The 26,170-nt window shown below is 39.7% G+C and overlaps 1 protein-coding gene across 8 annotated transcripts in view; it reads right to left on the bottom strand.

Moving 5' to 3' along the window:
• Nucleotides 1–26,170, bottom strand: part of ANKRD44 (ankyrin repeat domain 44) — a 313,931-nt gene that overhangs the window by 41,103 nt on the left and 246,658 nt on the right. For all 8 annotated transcript variants that reach the window (XM_029934164.1, XM_029934167.1, XM_029934169.1 and 5 more), the window contains one exon: nt 3,892–3,963. In XM_029934164.1, the coding sequence (XP_029790024.1) occupies nt 3,892–3,963 (72 nt within the window). The remainder of the gene's footprint in view (nt 1–3,891; nt 3,964–26,170) is intronic.

The raw sequence follows: 26,170 nt of genomic DNA, 5'->3' as shown, positions 1-26,170 counted from the left end.
AAAATGATAACCCTCTCACATGCATAAATGAAAGGTTGCACACAAAGAACTCACATCTTTTCAAGCTTCAATAGTAAATATTCTGCTACTATGTATTAAATACTGCATGGTTTGCCCAAGCTAAGATGAAACCACATCATAAATCAATAAGCATTTTGCATTTTCTTTCATTATCTACTCAAAGTCATGCCTACTGCACATTAGGTAACTTTAAATATGTCTTAAACATGATTAATTCCTTTGAACTTTTTAGACAGGAACTGAGGGCAACGAAGAGAAGGAATTTGGGATCTCAACAAAATCCACGAAACAATGGGCCCATCTGGAAATCTTGACAGCTGGAGGCTTTCATTTGCATAGCTTGTTTCTTGATTTAATTTTTCAAGTGGATGAAATGTTTATGAAATTCACTGGGTTGATAACCCTGGAGACTTGAATCATTCAGCCAGGAAATAGTAACTCAAGGCAGGTCAGGTTTCTTGTGGCAGTCAAGGTTTGGGGGCATCTGGTTTGCTTTCATTGCTAGAATGCATCCCCGGAAGAAATAATGTGCCTTGGGTTTTTATCAAGTTAATTGCCACTGAGGCCCCTGGAGAGGGTGATGGGCATATTTGTAGGGCTCTTGAAGCATAGAATAATTTTTAAAAAGGTGTTAGCAGGCAAGAATAATACAGTTTTGGAATTAATCCACGGCTATCACCCTGGTCAAAGTCATTATCACCATCATTACTTCCTGGTTGTCTAGCTTCTGCTTTTCTTCCCTTACAATGTATACCCCACACAGAAGCTAAAGTAATCCGTTTCAAACAAAAGTCATATCACATCATCTGTCTCTTAAAATCCCTCCGGATGGTTTTGTAATTTGCTCAGAGTAAAAGCTGAAGTTATTACAGGGGAGTACAAGGTCCTCCCCCGACTCCTCGCCCCCTCTAAGACATGTCAGATACCATCCCCTATACCACTCCTTTCCCACCTGCTCCAGCCATGCCACCTCCCTCCTGTTCTGGGACCACGCTGAGCATGCCCTTACCCCAAGGACTCTGCACTTCTGCCCAGAGACCTCTTCTGTCCCTTGATATCAACATGGGTAGCTCTTCAGGTCTCTAGTCCAAATGGGAGCTTCTATGCTATGTATGTAAAGTAGAGCCTCGCCTGCCACTTCCGCATTGTCTCACTGATCCCACTGGTAGCACAAGCAGCACTTCACACCACATGTCATGTTAAATATTTACTTGCCTATCTCTCTCCTGGACTAGAATCTCTACAAGGACAGAAGCTGGGCTTTGTTTATTGCAACCTCTCCAGCTCCCAGGATAGGTGCTTAGCACATGCACAGTCAGTGAATGTCAAATGAAAGAATGATATGTTAGCATTCGTGAGGATGAAGCTCAGCCGATGGCACATGCGTGCCAGGCACGGTTCTAACCACTTGAATGCATTAATACACGTCATCCCTATGACAGAGGTACTGCTATTCTCCGCATGTTATGGATGAGGAAATTGAGACACACCAGGTTAGGTCCTTGGCCAAGATCATATAACAAATAAAAAAATCTACAAATTAGAAAGGGTATGGGTTCCTTAACTTACTCCTTTGAATTTACAGGTGGGAAAACCATGACCAGGCGAGTTGCTAATGGGAAGACTGGTGGCTGGGTGTATTTCCGAGGCCCCTGCCAAGTGCAGAGCCGCCAGATACCCTGTTCTCTCCAGGGATAACACAGCATCTGTCTTTATAGGAACCAGAAGCTCACAGATCTTAGCAGAGCAACTGGCACACAGTAAGCATTCAACAATGATATTTTGGGGGAAAAAAGAGAATGACAGCTGGCAGAATTTGGGAAAGCTAAGAAAGTCTCCTCTCCGATTACGGGCAGGTGTGGCAATGCAACCAGCCCCACTGACAGAGGGCGTGTGCATTCCATCTGAGATAACCTCAGAGAGTCCTCTGGAGGGGTAGCTAATGCTGTGGTGAACCCTCAGCTTTGCGGTAACTTCTCCAGAAGCACTAGAGGGGGCAGGGATTCTAGGGAGCAACCGTTAGGACAACCTGTACTTTCGGGTATAAAGTTTTATACAAATATCCCACTGTCCATTCGCCTTTCCCACTCTAAGTCCACCTCCAGAGCAAAGATTGATGCACATTTTAGCCTGATTTCAGTACTCAAAATGTGTGTGTGTGTGTGTGTGTGTGTGTGTGTGTGTGTGTAGTGGATGTGTTGGTGGGTGTGGCAGAGGGTGGTGAGTGGGATCAATAGATGAGCTGGTGAATATGTGGGGAGACTAGCAAGGAAGCAGTGTGATCAGCTCATTCATCCCAAGCCTTATGGGATGGTCTCATCCCCTCCCCTTGCCTGATTACTTATGCTCCTCAACAAAACCACTCCTCTCTGTTCTGGAAAACCTCCATCTCAATTTTTCATCAGAATGACATCGAGGAAGTGATTGTACATGAATTATTCTAAGTGAATGTCGTAACAGTTAAACTCAGAGACCTCCCCCCACCCCTTTCCTCTCTTCTCAGCATTCAGCCTCCAGGTGCCTCCAGCCATCATTATGGTGGCCAGGGACTGAGGGCTCACAATATGGCGGCATCTTCTGCAGCTAAACCGACATTTCTGGGTGTGGCTGCCGGTCGGAGAGGCTCCTAGGGAATAGCTGTCGATTACCAACGGATGACAGGACACTAACCGGGGCAGGGTAGTGGGTGAGTTTCCTGGCTCCATCATCACTATGGAGAATTTGGGGATCCTCAGTCTAGGCTGTGGGATTTCCCTTCAATTGTTGGGATGTGGAGTGAACGCTTTATGGGTGACAGTGCACCTCTTCCTCCCTGCTCGCAGATCTCAGCCAGTGCAAGAATCAGAGCTTCATACCTCCTCTGAGACCCTGACTTCAAGCCCGGGCAGAAAGAGCAGAGCTGCAATAATGCACACGCTTACCTTGCTCTCATGTTTGTGTTTAAATATCTCATACGTTTTTAATTGTGGTATTTGGTTTTTTTTTCTGGTAGGCTGTATACTCATGCATTGTTGGCTATAGTCAGATCTTTAAACCACGATGTTTTCAAATTTCCTCAATTTTTAAAATTTAACTACTAGATAGTAATAATTTTAAAGATTTTAGGGGCGCCTGGGTGGCTCAGTTGGTTAAGCGCCTAACTTCGGCTCAGGTCATGATCTCACCGTAGGTGAGTTTGAGCCCTGAGTTGGGCTCTGTGTTGACAGCTCAGAGCCTGAAGCTTTCTTTGGATTCTGTATCTCCCTCTCTCTCTGCTCCTTCCCTGCTCGCACTCTCTCCCTCAAAATAAACATTAAAAAATTTTTAAAGAGATTTTTTATTAAAAAAATTTTTAAATGTTTTTATTTATTTTTGATACAGAGAGAGACAGAGCATGAGAGGGGGAGGGGCAGAGAGAGAGGGAGACACAGAATTGGAAGCAGCTCCAGGCTCTGAGCTAGCTGTCAGCACAGAGCCTGACGTGGGGCTCAGACCCACGAAAGTGAGATCATGACCTGGGCCAAAGTCAGAGGCTTAACTGACTGAGCCACTCAGGCGCCCCCAGAAAAAGATCTTAAAATGTGTAATAATCATTTATTAAGTATACTGTGGTAGAGGTTTTATGAAAATTATCTTTTCCTTTGCCTTCATTTTACAGATGGGGAAACTGAGGCCCAGACAGGGTGAGCAACGTGTCTGAAGTCACCAGTGGGTGAAGCTGAGATTGGAATTTGAGGCGGTCTTTCTCTCTGCACCCTGTGCCTTTACCCAGGCACTGTTTTCACTATTTGTTATTATTGCGTTACTATGCTTTCACTTTAAAGGCAGCCAAGTTCTAGGACATTAGGCTCTTTTTGTAACAGCGGAAGCCACCCACGCCATCTCACTTACAGCTAAGTGGAGAGGACTCTTGGTAGCACCGGAGTCTGATTCTTCAAAACCATTGTTGGTTCTTTCCAAAAGCTGTGAACAAAAAGAAAACAATAGTACATGAGTGAAATGTGCAGAAGGAATCCTCCTTTACGGATATTAACTTTGACATAAATGCAAAAGAGGTTTCAGAAAGTAATAAATCATATAACTTAGCAATATAAGAAACCTGGTGCAGCATATCTGAAACAAATAAGAAATCAGATGTAGCATATCTAAAACAGATAACCTAGCTAAATATTTCAACTTCTAGATCATTTCAGCATTTGCTAATAAAAAAAGGCTTGCATACTTGAAAGAGGCTCAGCCTCATGAATCCAGGAAAATAATTCATGTTTAATCCCCTCTACACCCAACAGATGGTAACAACGAAAAATTATAAAACCCGGTATTCCACTATCAAACACACTTTTCCTGGAGATAAGAGTTGGAAAAGAAATATAAAGTTCCTGTTCTCACGGAGCTTACATTCTAGAGAAAGAAAGCATGGACAAATAAATATAGAAGTAAGAAATATCTGGTAATGACATATGCTATAATGAAAATGAAATAGGGTGATGTGATACAGAATGACTGGGAAGTTACTTAACAGCTGATGATCAGGGAAGTCCTCTCCAAGGAAGTGACAATTCAAGGAAGGCCTGAATAATAAGGAGAATTACACCAAGTAAAGGTGTGGCAGGAGAGTATTCTGGAAGAGGAAGTCCTGGAGGAGGGAATGCACATGAGTCAAGAAGGGAGGACAAACACGGTGAGTTGAAGGAACAGAAAGGATACTGTGACCAGGAAGGTATCATGTTGGCAAGAGTATCAGGAAAAAGACATTCTCGTGGATTCTTGGTGGGAACAAATTGTTAAAAACTTTCTGGGCAATTTGTGTATACTTTTGACCCTAGGAATTAATTCCCAATAAATAGACAAGTGTGTAATGATGCATTTATAAAAAAAACCATTCAACAAATATTAGATGAATGGTTACCAATGTGCCTAGACACTTAAGATTCAGTAATAAGTAATATGTTAAAATACTCATTTCCTTGGGGTGGGAGGGGTAAGGCAGATAACAATAGAAAGAAGTCATGCAGTCAATTGGAAAATGGTATGTGCTATAGAGAAAAAGAAAACAGAGAAGGAGGGTTCAATGAGCTGGAAGGGAGATCAGTTTGCAACTTAAGTACGGTGATCAGGAAATGTCTTACTGGCTGAGCAAAGTCTTGATGGTGATGAGAGAGCCTGTGGATGTCTAGTGCAGGAGCGTTGCAAGCAGAGGGGCTAGCAACCGCCACGTCCCTAAGGGACAGGCAGGCTTAAGAATCCAGGAGGCCAGAGCAGAGCGACCAAAGGTGAAAATGACAGGAAAGGAAATCAGAGAGATAGTGGCAATGGGCGTGGGAGTGTCATCAAGAACCTTCCGGGTTGTTGTAAGAATTTTAACTTTCATCCTGAGATGGAATTTCACTGGAGTGTTTTGAGCAGAGTGATGACATGTTCTAACTTTTAGATTCTAGGGAGGACACAGAGAGAAAGCAGGGTAATCGTTCAAGAGAGAAATGACAGTGGCTTAAACTAGTGGAGAGCAGTGGTTATGGGGAGAACTGGCTGGACTGTGGATATTTTTGGAGGTAAAATCTACAGGATTTCCCGATGGGATGATTGAATGTGAATGTAAAAAAGAGACAGAAGTCAAGGATGACCCCCAGGATTTTGTCCTATTCAAATGGAAGGATGTCAGTTCTATGAACTGAGATGGAAAAGACATTGATGGAATATATGTACTGGGAAAGAACAGAAGTTCAGTTTTGGAAATGTTAAGTTTGAAATGTTTTTAAAGCATCCAAAAGTATCTGCTAACAAAGCAGCTGTTGGGTACATGGGTGTGGAGTTCAGGTATTTAAAGCCATTAGATTAGATGAAATGAGAAAGACAGTAAACAAAGATGACTGATAAGGAAAGAGTTGGAGAGATGAGGGGGAGCCAGCAGGGAGACAGTCTGAGCAGATGATTTAGAAGGAACACCAGGAAGTGTGAGGTCTCGAAACTGAGTGAAGGAAAAATTTCAACAAGAGAATGAGTAACCATGTCAGAAGTCCTCATAGGTCAAGTACAATGAATTGTGAGAATTGACCACTGCGTTTGGCAACACAAGGCTATTAGTGACTCTGTGAAGAGCAGTTTAACAAAACACTGTTTATATGAAAAAAATAGATAGCAACAGAGATGGGTTAAATAAACTGAAGTGTTACAGGGACTTCTGGGGAAAATGTCAGAGTAGGAAATTCCAAAGCTCACCTCATCCCACAAATACAACTAGATAGTACCCACACCAATGTAAAAACCCCAGAAAATGACCCAAAGTTTGGCAGAACAGACTCTCCCCAGCTAAAAGCAGACAAGAGGCCACATCAAAGAGGGTAGGAAGGGCAGAGATGTGGTTAGGAGCTAAACAGATCCCTGCGACTGTCCACGGAGGGACAGCTGGGGCACAGAGAAGGGAAGGAAACAGACCCTCATACCAAGCATCCCAGGCATGGGGAACCCACACAGGTTCGACAAATTCCTATAACATTTGGCTTTGAAAAATGGAAGGGCTTAATTTTGTGAGTTCTTAAAATCAGCAGGGCTTAATACCTGGAACTTTATTATTTTTTTAATGTTTATTTATTTGGAGAGAGAGGGAGAGCATGTACATGTGAGCAGGGAAGGGGCAGAAAGAGAGAGAGAATTCCAAGCAGGCTCTGTGTTGTCAGTACAGAACCTGAAGTGGGGCTTGATCTCACAAATTTTGAGATCATGACCTGAGTCAAAATCAAGAGTCAGATGCTCAAATTACTGAGCCGCCCAGATGCCCCAACACCTGGAACTTTAAAAGTCAGTGGGCTCAGTTCTGAGAAAGCCAGGAGGGTGATAGAAAATTGGGTCTCTGCCCTTAAAGAGACAGTATAAGAAACAGCCCAGCAGAGATACAGCATAGAACCAGCAGTTTGAAAAATGCCTGGGGTCTATAGGAAGATCAAAGTGTGCATTGAAGGGTCAGGGACTTTTAGGACACTTTTCGAAGAACAAAAGAGTTGGCAGGTACTGTTTCCCTCCCCCGTCCCCTAGCTCAGACACATTGACCAACAACACTGCGACAACATTTTCCACCTAACTTGCTAGCAGTTCCCCTGTGTCCGCATTCTTTTGTGGACTTGCCCCCTTGAATATATCCTTGGCCAGAGTCCATTCAAAGTGGTGTCACAAGCCTGGCAGTGTGCAAGGATTCCTGACAGGAGGCAGCACCACTCCAAAGTGACTCCTGCCCTGGAGAAAGGGGAGGATAACCACCCACACCAGACTGACTGTGGCTCCAGCAATGGGCCGAGAGTAGACATCAGGTCTGACTGTCTTGCCAACAAAAGGTGTCTTTTTAGGGCACAAAAAAGGGAAAGTACCTTGCCATTTGGTGCTATTATATCTCTGACAAATGCCAAGTCTGACTCAGCTCAAGCCCAAGGCAGTCCCAGGCTGGCCCACTAACAACACAAAGACCAAACTCTGTCTAAAACAGGCAAATAGAGCCACTGGACTGAAGGCAAAAGTGGCCCAACCACAACAGTAGGGTTCACACAACATACACAGGAGGTACCCCAAAGCACCAGCTTCTGGTGAATGGGATCATTGCATTGCAGGGCACTATAGTATGTCTTCCTTATAAGGCCACTACTTTCAAGAGCAGAAGATGGAGTTGACTTACATAGAAACAAACACAGAGAGTTAGACAAAATAAGTAGATAGAGGAATATGTCCCAAATGAAGGAACAGGACCAAATCAGGGCAAGAGAGCTAAATGAAATGGTGATAAGTAATATGCTTGATAGAGAATTTAAAATAATAATTATAAAGATACTCACTGGACTTGAGAAAAGAGAGGGGGACTTCAGTAAGGCCCTCAACAAAGAGAAAGAAAACATAAAAAAGAATGAATCAGAGATAAACTTAATAACTGAAATAAAATATACATTAGATGAAATAAAAACTAGACAAGAGGAAGCAGAAGAATGAATCAGTGACCTGGAAGACAGAGTAATGGAAAGCAATCAAGCTGAATAGGAGAGGGAAAAAAATAGTAAAAAATGAAAAAAGACTTAGGTAATTCAGTGACACCATGAAGTCTAACAGCATTCACATTATAGGGATCTCAGGAGAAAAGATAGGAAAGAGGGAAGAAAATTTATTTGAAGAAACAGTAGCTGAAAACTTCCCTAATCTGGGGGAGGAAACGAAAATCTAGATGCAGGAGGCACAGAGATTCCCCCAACAAAACCTACCCAAGAAGGTCCATGGCAAAACACATAGTAACTAAAACAGTAAAGGAGCATTTGGGGGACTCGGTTAAGCATCTGACTTGATCAGGTTATGATCTCACAGTTTGTGAGTTCAAGCGCCACATTGGACTCTATGCAGACAGCTCAGAGCCTGGAGCCTGCTTTGGATTCTGTGTCTCCTCTCTCTCTGCCCTTCCCCTGCTCATACTCAGTCTCTCTCTCTCTGTCTCTCAAAAGTAAACATTTAAAAAAAAAAAAGTAGAAAGTAGTGATAAAGAGAGAATTTTAAAAGCAACAAGAGAAAAGAAAACAGTTACATAAAAAGGGAAGCCCCATTAAGCTGTCAGCAGATTTTTCAGTAGAAACTTTGCAGGCCAGAAGTGAATGCCATGCCATGATATATTCAAAGTGCTGCAAAAACCTGCAACCAAATATCTATCCAGCAAGGCTACCATTCAGAATAGAAGGACAAATAAAGAATTTCTCAGACAAACAAAAGTTAAAGGAATTCATCACCACTAAACTGGCCCCACAAGAAATGTTAAAGGGGACTTTTTCAATAGAAAGGAAAGACCATAAGTAGAAGTAAGAAAAGTAGGAAAGCACAAAGGCAGTACAATTAGCTATATTTATAAAAACCAGTCCAGGGATTCACAAAATAAAAGGATGTAAAGTATGATGCCATATACCTAAACCATGGAGTCGGGAAGAGGGGTAAAGAATGGTTCAAACGTAAGTAACCATCAACCTCATATAGACTGCTATGTGCAGAAGATGTTATATATAAAAACCACAAATTAAAAACCAGTAATAGATATGCAAACAAATAAAGAGAAAGGAATCTGAGTATATCACAAAGGAATCCAGCAAACTGTGAGAGAAAAAAAGCAAGATAAGAAAGGCACAGAGAAGAATTATAAAAACAACCATAAAACAAGTAACAACATGACAATAAGTGCATACCTATCAATAACCACTTTGAATGCAGATGAACTAAATGCTCCGATCAAACAACACAGGGGGACATAATGGATAAAGAAGCAAGACCCATCTATATGCTGCTTAAAAGACTTATTTCAGATCTAAAGACACATGCAGATTAAAAGTAAAGGAATAGTAAGTCATTTATCATGCAAATGGAAGTGAAAACCAGGGTAGCAATACTTATATCAAACAAAATATCCTTTAAAACAAAAATTGTAACAAGAGGCATAGAAAGAAACTATATAATCAATCATACAGGGCATGATCCAACAGGAAGATATAACAACTATAAATATTTATGCACCCAACATGAAAGCATCCAAATACATAAAGCAGCTAATAACAAACATAAAGGAAGCAATAGATAGTAACACAATAATAGTAGGGGACTTTAACACCCCAGTTACATTAATGGATAGAATATCCAACAGAAAATCAACAAGGAAACAGTGGCTTTGACGCACTGGACCAGATGGATCTAAGAGATATAGTCAGAACATTCCATTCTAAAAACAAGAGGCTATATTCTTTTCAAGTAAATATGGAGCCTTCTCCAGAACAGATCACGTATTAGGCCACAAAACACGTCTCAACAAATTAAAAAAGACAGAGGTCATCTTATGCATCTTTTCTGACCACAAAGTTATGAAATGAGAAATCAACCATAAGAAAAAAAAATGTAGAAAGAACACAAATACATGAAGGTTAAAGAACATGCTACTAAACAATGAATGGGTCAATCAAGAAATCAAAGAAGGAATAAAAAAATACATAGAGATAAGTGAAAAGAAAGATACAATGATTCAAAATCTTTGGGATGTAGCAAAAGCTGTCCCAAGATGGAAGGTTGGGGCAATACAGGTCTACTTCAAGAAGCAAGAAAAATCTCAAATAAACAACCTAAACTTACACCTAAAGAAGCAAGGGAAAGAAGAATAAATTAAGCCCCAAACCAGAAGAAAGGAGGAAATTATAAAGATTAGAGCAGAAATAAATGAAATAGAAACAAAAACAAAACAAAAAAACCTTCAATAGAATAGATCAATGAAACCAGGAGATGGTTCTTTGAAAATGTCAACAAAAAAACCTTTAGCAAGACTAAAAAATAAAATTACAGAGAGAGAATCAGAAATGAAAGAGTAGAAATAATAACTGATACTACAGATATAATAAATTCTAAGAGAATATTATGAAAAATTATATGCTAACAAACTAGACAACACAGAAAAAAATGGAAAACTTTCTAGAAGCATATAACCTCTCAAAAACCGAATCAGGAAGAAATCGAAAATTTGAACAGACTAATTACCAGCAATGAAAATGAAGTGGTAATCAAAAATCTCCCAACAAACAAAAGTTCAGGACCAGACGTTTTCACAAGTGAATTCTGCCAAACATTTAAAGAAGAGTAAATACCTATTCTTCTCAAACTATCCTAAAAAATAGAAGAGGAAGAAAAGCTTCCAAATTCATTCTATGGGGCCAGCATTACCCTGATACCAAAACTAGACAAAGACACTATTAAAAAAATTCAGAAACTACAAGCCAATATCTCTGATGAACATACATGTAAAACTCCTCAACAAAACATTGGCAAACAGAATCCAACAATACGTTTAAAAAAATCATTCAGTACAATCAAGTGGGATTTATTCCTGGGGTGCAAATGTGTTTCAATATTCACATATCAATCAATGGAATACATTATATCAACAAGAGAAAGGATAAACCAATATTATCATTTCAATAGATGCAAAAATAAGTGCTTGACAAAGTACAACATCCTTTCATGATAAAACCCTCAACAAAGTAGGTGAGAGGGAATATACCTCAACAGAATAAAGACCACACATGAAAAACCTATAGCTAATATCATACTCAATGGTGACAAACTGAGAGCTTTCCCTTTAAGATCAGGAATAAGACAAAGATGTCCACACTCATCACTTTTATTCAACATAGTATTGGAAGTCTTAGCCACAGCAATCAGGCAAGAAAAAGAAATAAAAGGTATCCAAACTGGTAAGGAAGAAACAAAACTTTCAGCATTTGCAGATGACATGATACTATATATAGAAAACCCTAAAGACTCCACCAAAAAACTGTTAGAGCTGATAAATGAATTCAATAAGGTTGAGAATAAAAATCAATATATAGAAATCCATTTCTATATACTAGTGCATTTCTATACACTAGTAATAGCAGAAATAGAATTTAAGAGAAGAATCCCATTTATAATTGTACCAAAAATGATATAATACATAGGAATAAACTTAGCCAAGGAGGTAAAAGATCTATACTATGAAAACTATAAAACACTAATGAAAGAATTTGAAGACAACACAGGGTTTCCTGGGTACTCAGCTGGTTGAGCATCTGACTCCAACCAACTGATTTTGGCTAAGGTCATGATCCCAGGTGTGGGATCAAGTCCTGTGTTGGGCTCTGCAATAAACATGGAGCCTACTTAAGATTCTTTCCTTCTCCCTCTGCCTCTCTCTGCTGCTCTCTCTCTTTCTCTCTAAAATAAAAATTATGGGGCGCCTGGGTGGCTCAGTCAGTTAAGCGTCCGACTTCAGCTCAGCTCATGATCTCACAGTTTGTGGATGCAAGCCCCGCATCAGGTTCTTTGTTGACAGCTCAGAGCCTGGAGCCTGTTTCACATTCTGTGTCCCCCTCTCTTTTTGCCCTTCCCCCACTCATGCTCTCTCTCTGTCTCAAAAATAAATAAACTATAAAAATAAATAAATAAATAAATAAATAAAAAGTATAAAAGAAATTGAATATGACACAAACAAATGGAAAGATATTCCATGCTCATGGATTGGTAGAACAAATATTGTTAAAATGTTCATACCACTCAAAGCAATCTACACATTTAATGCAATCTCTATACACCAATAGTATTTTTCACAGAACTAGAACAAATAATTCTAAACTTTGTGTGGAACCATGAAAGACTCCAAATAGCCAGAGCAATCTTGAAAAAGAACAAAACTGGAGATATCACAACCCCAGATTTCAAGATATACTATAAAGCTGTAGTTATCAAAATGGTATGGCACTGACACAAAAATAGATACATAGATCAATGGAACAGAATAGAGAGCCAAGAAAGAAACCTATGATTCTACGGTCAATAAATATTCAACAAAGGAGGCAAGAATATGCAATGGGAAAAAGATAGTCTCTTCAACAAATGGTATTGGTAAAATTGGACAGCTACATGCAAAAGAATGACACAGGACCACTTTCTTACACCAGACATAAAAATAAACTCAAAATGGATTAAGCACCTACGTGAGAGATCTGAAACCATAAAAATCCTAAAAGACAGCACAGGCAGTAGTTGCTCTGGCATCAGTTGTAGAAATATTTTCCTAGATATGTCTCCTGAGATAAGAGAAACAAAAGCAAAAATATACTATTGGGACAATATCAGAATAAACAGCTTCTGGGGCACCTGGGTGGCTTAGTTGGTTAAGTGACTCTAGATTTAGGCTCAGGTCATGATCTCATGGTTTGTAAGTTTGAGCCCCACATCTGGCTCCCCACTGTCAGTGTGGGATTTCTCTCTCTCCCTCTCTGTATCTCCCTCACTCTCTCTCTATCTCTCCCTTTCTCTCTTTAAGTAAATAAATAAGCTTAAAAAAGCCTCTGCACAGCAAAGGAAATATTCAACAAAACAAAAGACAACCTATCAAATGGGAGAAAATATTTTCAAATGACATATCCAATAAAGGGTTCATTTCCAAAATATGTAAAAAACGTATACAACTCAACACCAAAATACTCCAAATAATCCAATTAAAAAATAGGCAGAAGATATGAACAGACATTTCTTCAAAGAGGACATTCAAATAGCCAACACATGAAAAGATGCTCAACACTCATCATCACTGAAATGTAAATCAAAGCCACAATAAGATACCACTTCATACTTGTTAGATTGGCTAAAAACTGAAAACATAAGAAAAAGAACTATTTTTCTGGAAAACAATATGGAAGGTCCTCAAAGAGCCTAAAGAATAGAATTACCATGTGATCCACTAATTCCACTACTGAGTATTTACCCAAAGGATACAAAGACACTAATTTAACAGGTATGTGTTACCACTGTGTTCACTGTAACATTATTTACAATACACAAGCTATGGAACCAGCACAAGTGTCCACTGATAGATGAATGGATAAAGAAGATGTGGTGTATATATACCATGGAATATTACTCAACCATAAAGAAGAATGAAATCTTGGCATTTGCAACAACATGGATGGATTAGAGAGTATTACGCTAAGTGAAATAACTTAGAGAAAGACAAATACCTAGGATTTCACTCATATGTGGAAATTAAGAAACAAAACAAATGAGCAAAGGGGGCAAAAAAGAGAAATGGAGGCAAGCCAAGAAACAGACTCTTAACTATAGACAACAAACTGATGGTTACCAGAGGGGAGGTGGGGGTGGGGATGAATGAAACTGGTGAAGGGAATGAATTAAGAGGACACCTATCTTGATGAATACTGAGTAGTATATAGAATTGTTAAATTATTATATCATACACCTGAAATTACTATAGCATAGTTACTGTATGTTAACTATCCTGGAATTAAATAAATATACTAATCAAGTAAGTAAATTGAGTGATATAATCACCCCTCAAGATAAATTCTTCTTTATGTTGCCTTTAAGTTCTTCCTTGTATAGTGATACATCCAAAAGGAAAAAAATCCAACACCCAAAGCGGTGATGTGTGGTGAATATGGTACTCAACATCCACTCCAGTCTCCTAACTGATGGGCTTGCGCTGTGGAAGCTAGACAGTTAAAAACTATATTCCTAGACTCCTTGAACCAAGGTTCCAGATATGATGTTGGTTCTGCCAGTTAGATACACTAACCTGAAATACTGAAGACACACATGAGCTGAGGACATTTCTGATGATGGCACAGTGGTGGAGACCTTGTCTTTCAGCTCACTGTGTACAGGCTCCCAGCTTAGTGAGGGTGGAGTAGTCAGACACAGGGACAGAGGGCATCCACTTTTGGGCAGTGTGGATCCAGCAGATGCTGTGGGGGCTCTTGGGCCAATAGTGGTGCCACTGACAAGTGTGTCCCCGTATGTCAGCCAGGGTGATGTGTTCGGGAGCAGCCCGTTCTGGTGGCTACTTTCCCAATTCCCTGTCACCCTGATCCTGGGGAAGCAGCAGCCGCCCCGTCAGTCCAAGTTCATGGTTCAGGCTTGTTTCTCCTCTTCTAGACAGCTCCACAGTATTGTAAAAATCTATTTTTAAAAGTCAAATCCTTTTCTCCTTAAAATAGCTAGCATTGTTTCTGTTTCCTTCAAATGAACCCTGATCGATTCAAAGACTAATAGAGTTTATGATAGAAGTTGTCTTAATGGGTGAAGCAAAGGGGAAATGATAGCATTCAGCATACCAGAAAGCAAAGCTTCCTAAAATTCACTTTATTTATTTTTCTCCCTAAAAGCCCCAAACTTGTGAAGTGGAAAAACACATTTTAAAGCCATATATGTGGAATAGTACTATTTCATTAAAAAATTCTGTATTGACATCATGATTTATGCAGAAAAAAAAGTCTAGAAATATATACTTATGATTTTTTTCTTCTTTCTCTTTCCAGACTTTTTTTTTTGCAATAACTATGTATTATTTTTCTAATCAGCAAAACACAGAAGCTATATCTACTTGGGGAAAAAGCTATTAACCTTCTTTTTCATTCAGTAGAATGATGTGCACAGACCTCACCAGATAGGTTCTGAACTCCCCTCTGGCCAATGCATATAGAACAAAATGTCTGGATTCACTGGTAGATCAAATAACAGTATAAAATTTATCATCTAAGAGCACACAATTTTAAGTTTGTGAGGAATACAATACAAATATATCAGAAGTAAGGCATTTTATGTTTGTTTTTATCAGTATGAAAATAGAATTTGGAACTTAATCTCAGATACGCTAGACTAATGAGACTAACTTTAATTTTAACTTCAAAGCAAATAACTTTAAAACCAATCTGCCTTGCATAGTTGAAATACAAGTAGCCTTAACTGCTTGAAAAGGCTAGAAAACAGCTGTTCTTTGCTTTGTTTTGCAACATTATCACCTGCAAGACTTCCTGGAATTGACAGTGTGTACCAACGCCAAATCCTGTCCTAGAATGAACTTTTAATCAAAGGAACACAGAATCATTTCCACCATTACCACAAACATGAACAGAGACAAGAAGACAATATACTGTTTATAGCCACAAAGTAGGCACGTTCCCAGATTTATCATGGAGTAAGATTTTTCCACACACATTCTTTCTTTGATCATGCGATATTTTACTTCTATAATTTGCCAAATATTAGTGGAGTGTTATCTCTGTACCAGATCCTGGGTAAGGCACCAGGATTCAACTTTGCAGTGAGCAGATGTTGCTACTGACCTGAGTGAGTGTGGAGGCTAATGGGAAACCCACAGAAATTAGCGGTATTGAAAACAAGGAGAGCTATGATGCAAGATGCAATGGGAACATGAAGAGGTGCCTGACATAACCGGGGGGGGGGGGGGCAGAGAAAACTCCTCTATACAGGAAGAGCTAGCCTGAGACATGGATAGTAGGAGTCAGCCAGACACAGAGAGAGGAATTTCCAGGCAGAGGGAGAGCATGAGAGAGCAGTGTGTACAATTATTTTGAAAAACTTTCAGTTCAAGAAGGCTGGAGTAGTAGGCAGGGGTGAGGAAAGGATCAGGAGCAGAATAAGAGGCTGGAAACACAAGCAGGAAACAGATTAGATGCTTAGTGGTTATATCCTTATTGTCCAATCCAGGACACTTTTGAGAATGATGATTGTGCCAGGACAGTAACTTAAACCAGGACATTTAATCGGGGTGATTATTCTGGGTCACTGAAGTGCTAAGCAGAGAAGAGGCACAATCATGGTAAGATTCTTGAGAATCATAAAAATCACTCTGGCTGCAGTGTGGAGAATGAACTGCTGTGGTGTTGGGGTGGGGATTACAACCCTAGAAGCAGGGAGATCAGTTAAAATATTTCACCTCTGGGATTTCTAAACTGTGAATTATTAAGCTGGTGAGGCCTAATGGTGGCCCAAACTGCAGAAATGGAAGGAAGTGAGTGCATTCAGGTGTTTCATTCACTCCTGTATTCTTTCATTCCATAATTATTTTTCTGGTGCTGTCCCAACCCACATGAAACTTAGTTTAGAAGGTGTAGGGGACACCATTCATTGATTGAACAGTGGAGGAAGGAGAAAGGGTGGAGTCAAGGGTAACCCTCAGTTTTCTAGCTTTGCTAACAGCGTGAATGGTGATGCTTCCTTTAAGAAACAAAGAGAATATACAAGATCTGGGGAGAGAAAACTATGTTGAGTTTTGGTTTGAGGAGCTGCTGGGACATTCAAGAGAGATATCTGGGGGACAGATGGGGATCAAGTTTGAAGCTTAGAAGAGAGATATGGGCCAGAGCAATAGATTTTGGAATCACTAGCAAAGGATGATACCTGAAGCCCCTGTGGTCCCAGGGAGAGCATGTAATGAGAGAAGGGAGAAGAGCACAGGGCATAAGCCTCAGGAAGCCCAGGGTTTAAAGGTTTGGAAGAGGTAGCATCTGCAATAGAGGCTAAGGAATGGACAGAGGTAGGAAAAAAAAAACCCACAGGAGAGTGAGATGATGATGATGATGATGGTGGTGGTCGTGGTGGTAGTGATGGCAATGATTACCAGGATGTGAAGGTGGTTGTGGAGATAAATGATGGTGAAGATTCTCACAGATAATAGCCGAAAGTTGTAAGACATTTACTATGGGCCAAATATTCTACTAAGGGCCTCACTAGGATCACCTCAATCTATCCTCAAGTAATCCCTCAAGTTCACACAGCCTATAAAGGACAGTTCAAAGAGCTAAACTCTGGTCTAACTCAAAACCCATGTTATTTACCCCACACAACAATGCCTTCCCCATCAACTGAAAAGCTGAAACTCTCCCTAATATTTCACAAAGGAAAAAAAAAGCAGCAGGGATGAGTGTAGGAGTTGTTCTGTGGGGTCCCCCCCCTTCAACTATGTGAGTAATTCTGAGGTTTCTAACTTCAAAGATAGATTTTTTTCTAATTTAGAATTTGGTCCTAAGAATATCAAGTCCACAGGATTAGGCAGGTACAGAGCACTGCTCAGACCATCTCCTGTGCATAAATGTCTCAGGGGAGGAACACGGAAGCCAGAGAGAGGCAGAGCGCTCATACCATGACTCATTATACAAACTCATAAGTCAGCCTCTGGTCTGCAATATTCCTAGAAGATAACATTACTCTTCAGAGATCAACCTCAATGTACCCTGTCAAAATCAGAAATGGAATGACTCTTTTGAAACACAATTATAGCTAAGAATGCATACCAAGGAAGCAGCATCATAAAAAACAATGAGTTCTTTACATAAAGCTTGTAGTTATAAATCAACCTTAGAATACAATCCTACATGTAAAATATAAAAGCAAACTAGTTATAACTTTCTCCCCTTTAAGACCATTTCCAGTTAATATATCCTCATGCTGGTCATCAACATTTACACAATCTACGCATTTATGTGCTAGTTTTCACAATGAACCACCTGCATAAATTCAGCATACACCCAATATGTTGCCACAGGCTTCTGTTGGAAAAATAAACATCTTGCACACATTCCAAGGATTGACTTAGTTCTCTGCCTAAATTATATTAAATGGCTGGTTTAATAAAGCCTTTATCTGGACTACTTGATTTTATTCTTGTCATCTCTAAAATCCCAGAAATACTTCTTTTCTCAATTAGTCACTTACAAAGCCTGTAGGTAGAGTCCAGCACTACTTGATCTCACTTCTTTCTCCAGTTTCCTCCTGTCACCTTGCATTTGCTAAGACTCTCTTGGCTAAAAACAAAACAAAACAAACCAGAAGGTTTGGGATTAAAGCTACTTCTAATTCCCACTGACAAGTAAAGATAGATGCCTAAAGTGGGAATTGAGACACATAATCTAGGATGAGAGCAAGCAAACTTTTCAACTGTCTAAACTGTGAAAGAAAAACTCCCTGTTTCAAGTGGAGAGCAGGTAGGATGCTCTACAATTTTGTGGGACCCAAGATTATTGTATTTGACCTTATAGCAACTTATAGGATATTTTCCAAATCTGAAGGGTGTTTTCACAGGATTGGAAGGCTCACATAAAAAGCCGCTTCATGTCTTGGATTTAAAATCAGCAAAGGTAATAGAAGGCCCAGTTTAAGTCTCTTTCCTCTACAAAGTGAATCTGTGATAACAAAGTCAAGAATAAATATGAACTTCATGGTAAGCCAACTGGCCGCTGGGTTAACAAAATAGTAATCTTATCATTCAAAATTGTGAGGACACACATAAATATTACACTTGAGCTGGAAACCCAAGCTTTATAAATAGTTTAGGTTATCACTGTCTATTTGAAAACATGGCAGGGAAAACTTCAGGGATCCCAAGAGACCTCAAGCTGATCTAAACCAGTTTTTAAATGTGCTTTTTGAGAAAGCAGAAGGCAAATATGGCTCAGACTGTAAAAACAGAAATGTGAGGCCAGTGGGTCTGTGGAGTAACGCTCTCTCTTGTTGGTTCTAGTTAGAGTCCGACTATACAGCTAGTTTCCAAAAGTTAGCAGGGATAGGAGGGGCTAGAAAACCAATCAGAAGATATTTGTGGGGGTGGTGCCTGGGTGGCTCACTTGGTTACGTGTCTGACTCTTGATTTCAGCTCAGGTCATGGTCTCATGGTTTGTGGGTTTGAGCTCCACATTGGGTTCCCCCCACACACAAAGCACAGAGCCTGCTTGAGATTCTCCCTCTTTCCTCTCTCTCTGCTCCTTGCCTGCTTGCTGTCTTTCATTCAAAACAAACAAACAAACTTAAAAAATAAATAAATAAAATATCCATGGGGACCATGTAAAGGAGGTGCTCTGAGGAAAAGTTTAAAAATGGATTTATTTATCTTTCAGCAGTGAGGGCTGAGAGGACAGTAGGGTCTTCAAGTCTGAAGGGTTGGAAGAAGGCCAAAGGCCTGGGAAAGTTGGCACCTCTGTCAGAAATTCTATTTCACATTCCACTCATCTGTGCTTAAGAAATGCTTTTTGGGCAACCTCAGGGCCACTCCTGAGTCAGCTGTGCTGGGACCTGGCTCTGGCTCAATCCAGAATGGGGGCTGGGTCTGCAGGAGTTCCAGACCACCCAGCCTGTGTCAATACACTATATTCAGAGGACCCCAGGGGCTCAGGACAGAGCTCAAGGCTCCCACAGGTCTTAAGGTCTCAGGATAAATATGATGCTTCAGGCCACACTGGACCTCAGTGAGCCCCTGGCTTTTGGGCCTTGGCCAAAATAAGCTAGCTTCCCCATGATGGCACATTAGTAACGGGCATGACGATCTGTTTCTCATGATTCTGCTCACGCCCCTTCGCAGCTATTAGAAAAAGTTGTGTTGCTTGAAATTGTTATTAGCAACAATTATCGGAAACTCAGTGGTTTCTAGAAATGTATGAATCTAATCCAATTTTTGCCTCCCCCCTCGATTCTACAAATAAGGAACCATTAACCTTCTACACTTGTCTAAGCCAAGGTCTAGGCAACTTTAAAAGGAGATAACTTGTGGGGAGAAGCACTGGATGTTACATGGAAACCAATTTGAAAATAAACTATTAAAAATAAATAAATAAATAAAAGGAGATAACATGAATTAAGGACGGTGCTCCTGGAAGCTTAGCTAGATTAAGTTTCCATTTTTTTCTTTGGAGCCAATTTTGATTACTCTGCTTATCTCCTCCCTCCAGTGGATATTCAGTTCCTGGTGATTTCCTTGCCAATTAAAAGGCAGAAGAATCTGTAGTATGTGTAAGGAAGGCTAATGAATCCGCTGTGAAGATAAAATCAAATGCAAGAGATAAAAGCCATGGTGTTAAAAATCATCTTGCAAGAATCTTAAAAATGTTCATATATGTTGACCCATAAGTCTTCTTCAGAGATTTTATCCTGAGAAAGTTTTAAAGCCCAAAGCCATTCAATAGTGAATAGTGTAAGCAACCTAAATAGTAGAAGAATGTCAAAGTTATGGTTTATCTAATAATTGGATATTATTTAGATTAAAACATGGTTACTGAGTTCTTAGTAGTATTGAGAAAGAGTTATTTCATAGTATTTTATGGTAAAGAAATCAATGCAAAAAGTTGTATATTTAATATTATCTCATATATGTAAAAAATAAAATACGTGAAGAGACTAAAATGAAATACAACTGATCCTTGAACAGTTGGGTTTGAACCGCATGGGTCCACTTATGAGTGGATCTTTTACAATACTCTAAGTATGTTTTCTCATCCTTATGACTTCTTAATAACCTCTTCTTTTCTCTTACTTTATTGTAAGAATACAGTATATATTATAGATAACACAAAATATGTGTTGATTGACTGTTTATGTTATCGGTAGGTCTTCCAAACAACAGTAGTAGTCAAGTTTTGAGGGAGTGAAAAGTTATGCTCAGATTTTCACAAAACAAATGAGCAAAGGGAAAAAAAAGGAGAGAGTGACACAAATCAAGAAACAGACTCTTAGCTACCAGGGGGGAGGTAGGTGGAAGGATGAGTGAAAGAGGTGTTGAAGATTAAGAAATGCACTTGTGATGAGCACCAAGTAATGTATGTTGAATTACTATATTGTACACTCAATAATATAATACTGTATGTTAACTAAATGGAGTTAAAATTAAAGCTTAAAAAAAAGTTATACTCATATTTTCAACTGTGCAGATGAGAGAGTTGGTGTCCCTAACCTTTACATAGTTCAAGGGTCAACTGTGTATCCAAAATGTTAATGATGATTGTTGTGGCGTGGTAGAACTTTGGGTGTTTGATTTCTTGTTTCCACTTTTCTACGTACCTAAAATTTCTATAACAAATATCTATTACTCTAATAAAGAAAAAAATAATTTTTTATTTAAAAGTAAGATGGTTGAGTTGGATGATTTCCAAGGTCCCTTTAGCTACCCTCTGCATGGTATCTGGTTAAAATTTAAGGAGTCAATGCTTTCATGACCATAATAATATATCTTCATGTTAAAGAAATAGTACCATTCTGGCCAGTATGAATGTTGGTTGCGTGCATTCCTTTATGGCCATTAAATTGCAAATTCCTTAGGGACAGGGACCATCAATACCCTGTAGTAGGCATTAAACAAATGTTGAATTTAATTTAAATCTGATAAGTGAATGAAAGCATTTTTAGAAGTAATGACAGGCTGATAATACATTTCCTTGCCTGTTTGGACACTGCAGAACTATCAAAACTGATACTGGTATCTTAAATTTTGGATGGAGTTTTTGCCTTTATAGAAACAGGTTAAATGACATACTCATTGCTACATTTATAAAACCAATGAACAAATCAGCAAAACTAACAAATCTGACCTTTCACAGAATATGGTCTTGTAAATGAAAACTGCGTCAGGATAAGTGTGTCTTTCTATACTGTAGTCACGGCTTACTGTTACCAGGCAGTGGTATAATTCACCATGAGGTGACTTCTGTTCTTCTGTCATAAGGAACTAAAGAAAACTAATAGCAAATGAAATTTAGACATGATGGATGGACCAATACTATGAAGAAGATGAAATACCAGGAAAAGAATTCCAAACATAGTTTCTGGCTGTAAATATCTAAATCAGTCCAGAAAAAGCCAATTAATATGTTTTTGAAGAAGCAAAAACAGTATGATTCTTTTAATCTTGCCATAGGCAATCCACATGAAGAGTTTTGAGATTAACGCACACACACAAAAATCAGTATCTTTAGGGATAAGGCACCCTGGTTACTGAAACCACAAGGGCTGACGCAAGGCTAGGAGAAGCCGAAACTGATTATGGATGGGACATGGGTTTTAACTAACTGAAGGAAAGAATCACTGCAGAATCCATCCCAAAGGTAAAACAGAAAACAAAACAAAACAAAAAAACCCCATCAAAGTGCCCCGGTATTATTTTAATGTTCCATGGCAGCTTTGGTTTTAAATTGTTTAGCTGATTCTCAGAACTCTTAAATTCAATTTTTCCCCAAGCAGAATAAAAAACATATAATTACTATATCTGGGTTAAATAGAATCAGAAGACATAATTCAGCTTAATAAGGAAATTATTCTCTTCGATGTCACATTTTCTTATAACTGAATTTGGTCTGAGTCTTGATGTGTGTGTGTGTGTGTGAGCCAAAAGAGGGAAGGAATGTTTATGTCTTGGAGACAGAAAAGAGAACTGAAAACCGTCTCTATAAAAACCTCTGAGGAACACAAAGAGGCTGCAGGCACCAGCCAATTTCAAAAGCACCAACCTCAGATACAAAGTCAGTGCCTTGGTTGTGGCTGCCTTGGAAGCATCTTAAATATATATATGAGGGCTGTGGTTGTAAGTCCTGAAAGTCCTCTTGGATCTAGCAATAGTTGTTGCAAAGAAATTTCTATACAACAAAATATTTTGGCTCTTCCCTTGGTATTCCTGATAAAGGAAAGTCTAGACAACACCTATCACCTCCTGAGTTTATAAAGTAATTCAAAAGTTAAGTTCACTCTTCTATATTAGCGATATGTTCAACACATTGGTATATTCTATCAGTGGAAGAAATCAACTGATTCTCTTTTATTCTTTTTTTCTTTTTGGATTCCTGTATCACATGTGTGTGTTGTAGTGATGGCGGTGGTGGTGGGGTGTGTGTGTGTGTGTGTGTGTGTGTGTGTGTGTGTGTGTGAGGGGGGAGGGGAGAGAAAGACAAAATTAAAAGGTCTGTGTTAATCAAACATGGATGTTATCATATGTAAATAATATGATTTTAGGAAAGAATAAGAGGGGTAAATATCAAGAGATATTTGATAGATCCTATATTGTTAAGAAAAAATTATCCAAAACTCATAAACAGGGAAAAGAGGATAATTCCATTTCCCTTTAAAATCATACTGAGGCACTGTTTTAACAAGCCAACACAACAATTAAGTTTTTAGTATTAATGTTAATTAAGAGCCCAGGCTTTATGAAGTTACATGTTAACTCATAGATTAGCTTCCAGCAGAAATGTACATTACCCCTGTGTGGTAGAAAAGATAACTCCAGAGGTCATAACCTATTGCCCTTTACGACATAAGACAGTTTTGTATCTAGCCTAGCAAACTTATTCTAATATTATTTCATTAAACTGCCTATAAATGCTCTGTTCTTCAAATGATCTTTGAATAAACTCTAGCATCTTTACGAGATTTAAAAAATTTTTGACACAGATTCCTCTTCCTTTTTTATGAGAGTCTTGTTTTCAGTTTATTGAGAAGCAGACTTTGACACCACTCATCAGCTCCAATCTTATTGCATGACCTCTAAAGTCTTAATATGCTTTGAAATGCCTGTAACAGTCTCCCCCACTCAATGCTGTTCCACAACAGACTACTCAGGTGAACTCTGAGAGAATGGGAGAAGGTGCCTTCCTCTCTTTCCAAAGAAACTTGTGGGTAGACAGAGCTATGGTGTCCCAGGACCAGAAAAATCTATCTACTGGATTTCCAATGAACTCTTCTCAGGCTCTGAGACTGACCAGTCATGTGCTCCTCTCCCCACCGCAAGTGTCTACTGTATCCAGAGAATCATGGTAATGGCCAAGCACTTTTCACATGGGATGAAGGCCTTATGGCCTACACTTGCTCGTTTTTCTCCCAGGAACCAACAGGAGTTGCCAGATGACAAACACAACCCTTCTTCTTACTCCCGTTCTAAGAGAGGAGGTCTACCTTAGTGTACTAAGCTCATTCAGCCCACTTTGGGGGATGGTAGGGGGACTCACAGTGCACCGCCTTTTCTCTTTCTGGCCTCCTTCCCTGCTTAGAATCCTCAGCAGAACTCCACAGAACTTCACCATGGTCAGATGCCTGTGGGACTTAAATCTCTGATCACTTACTGCCCAAGAGGCAGACCTCTCTTTCCTCCTCCACCTCACCTCTCTTCAGAAATAAATCTCACTGCAGAAGAAAATCAAATACAGGGGCACCTGGGTGACTCAGTTGGTTAAGTGTCTGGCTTTGGCTCAGGTCATGATCTCACAGTTCGTGGGTTCGAGCCCCGCGTTGGGCTCTGTGCTGACAGCTAGCTCAGAGCCTGGAGCCTGCCTTCAGATCCTGTGACTCCTTCTCTCTCTGACCCTCCTCTGCTTGAGCTGCCTCTCTCTGTCTCTCAAAAATAAATAAAAACATTTAAAAAATTAAAAAAAAAGAAAATAAAATACAAAAGAAAGCATAGAGCATTTATGACTGAAAGCAAGAGTATGCTAATTTCATTTAAGCTAAATAAGATAATTCAAAGACTTATGTCTCTCAAAGCTCAGTTTTACTTTATGAAATCATCTTTTCATTTATGTAAAATGACTGTTAGGCCATAGTTATTTTGGTGGTATAGAAATTAAGAAAATATGGTTGTAGATTTATATAAGATAAAACATACATGAAAATCCTAACAGAGTTCTAATGAAACTATGATGCTCCAAAGCTTGATTTGTTTGTGTCAGTTTAAAAAATGGTTTCTTCAGTAGGTCTTTTCACCTATTGGTGGACCCACCTTAGGCATACACTGGATACTTAGCTTCTCCTTAAATGAAGGGCTTGCTAGGAGCCAGCTTGCAGGTGGCATTTTGGCAAATATAGCCCTTCTAGATTCTCTTTCTGTGGGATTTTAGGTCATCCACCCACCCGAGTCTGACTCCTATTATCTTGTCCTTTGGCAATTAGTGACCACAAAATATGGTCCCCATTCCCTTCCGGGCTGCCAGTATTCTGGGGAAAGAAGGAAAGTCACTGTCTGAGGAACCTAATTAATTCCTGTTCCTTCCAACCTCATCCTCCACTCCAAGGCTTCCTCCTCCATCACCTAAACTCAAACTGAAACCCAAACCCTCCCCAGCCCCCAGGACACATATGTAAATAACTACCAGTCTCTTGGGGGAAAACATGCACCTTGTTTCCTACTCACCACGGCAGTAAAAACTACAATCCGCTGTCACAGACCCAGACAGTCCATGGACAACTCATGAATTTTAATGAGTTCAGAATTCAGCCGCTAAACTATTTTATCTCCCATCAAGTTTCACAAACCCAGCAATTCTAAAAGTTAGTTATGTTCAGCCAATGTCAAGAATGAGGCAATGGTGTCCATCATTTAATGGGGCATGTGGGTGGCTCAGTCAGTTGAGCATCACTTTGGTTCAGGTCAGGATCTTATGGCTTGGGAGTTCAAGTCCTAAATCGGGCTCCATGCTGACAGCTCTGGAGCCTGGAGCCTACATCAGATTCTGTGTCTCCCTCTCTTCTGCCCATCCTCTGCTCACACTCTGTCTTTCTCTCTCTCAAAAATAAATAAACATTAAAAAATTTTTTAAACATACTAGGGGAGCCTGGGTGGCTCAGTCGGTTAAGCATCCAACTTTGGCTCAGGTTATGATCTCCCAGTTCGTTGGGCTCTGTGCTGACAGCTCAGAGCCTAGAGCCTGCTTCAAGTTCTGTGTCTCCCCCCTCTCTTTGCCCCTCCTCAGCTCACACACACTCTCTCTCTCTAAAATAAATACATATTAAAAAGTTAAAAACAAATAAATAAAAATAAAACACACTAAAGGGGTGCCTGGGTGGCTCAGTTGGTTGAGTGTCCTGCTCTCGATTTCTGCTCAGGTCATGATCTCATGGTTTATGAGGTCGAGCCCCATATCAGGCTCTGCACTGACAGCATGGAGCCTACTTGGGATTCTCCCTCTCTCTCTGCCCCTTCCTCCCTCTCTCTCTCAGAATAAATTTAAAAAACCCTACACTACAATGTGTGAATCTGGGCCACTGAATAGGATGCAAATGGAGCAATTTCACTCATGGA

Source organism: Suricata suricatta, chromosome 3 (genome assembly GCF_006229205.1).
Source record: "Suricata suricatta isolate VVHF042 chromosome 3, meerkat_22Aug2017_6uvM2_HiC, whole genome shotgun sequence".
Classification (NCBI taxonomy): Eukaryota; Metazoa; Chordata; class Mammalia; order Carnivora; family Herpestidae; genus Suricata; species Suricata suricatta.
This window is presented reverse-complemented; position numbering and strand designations above follow the sequence as displayed.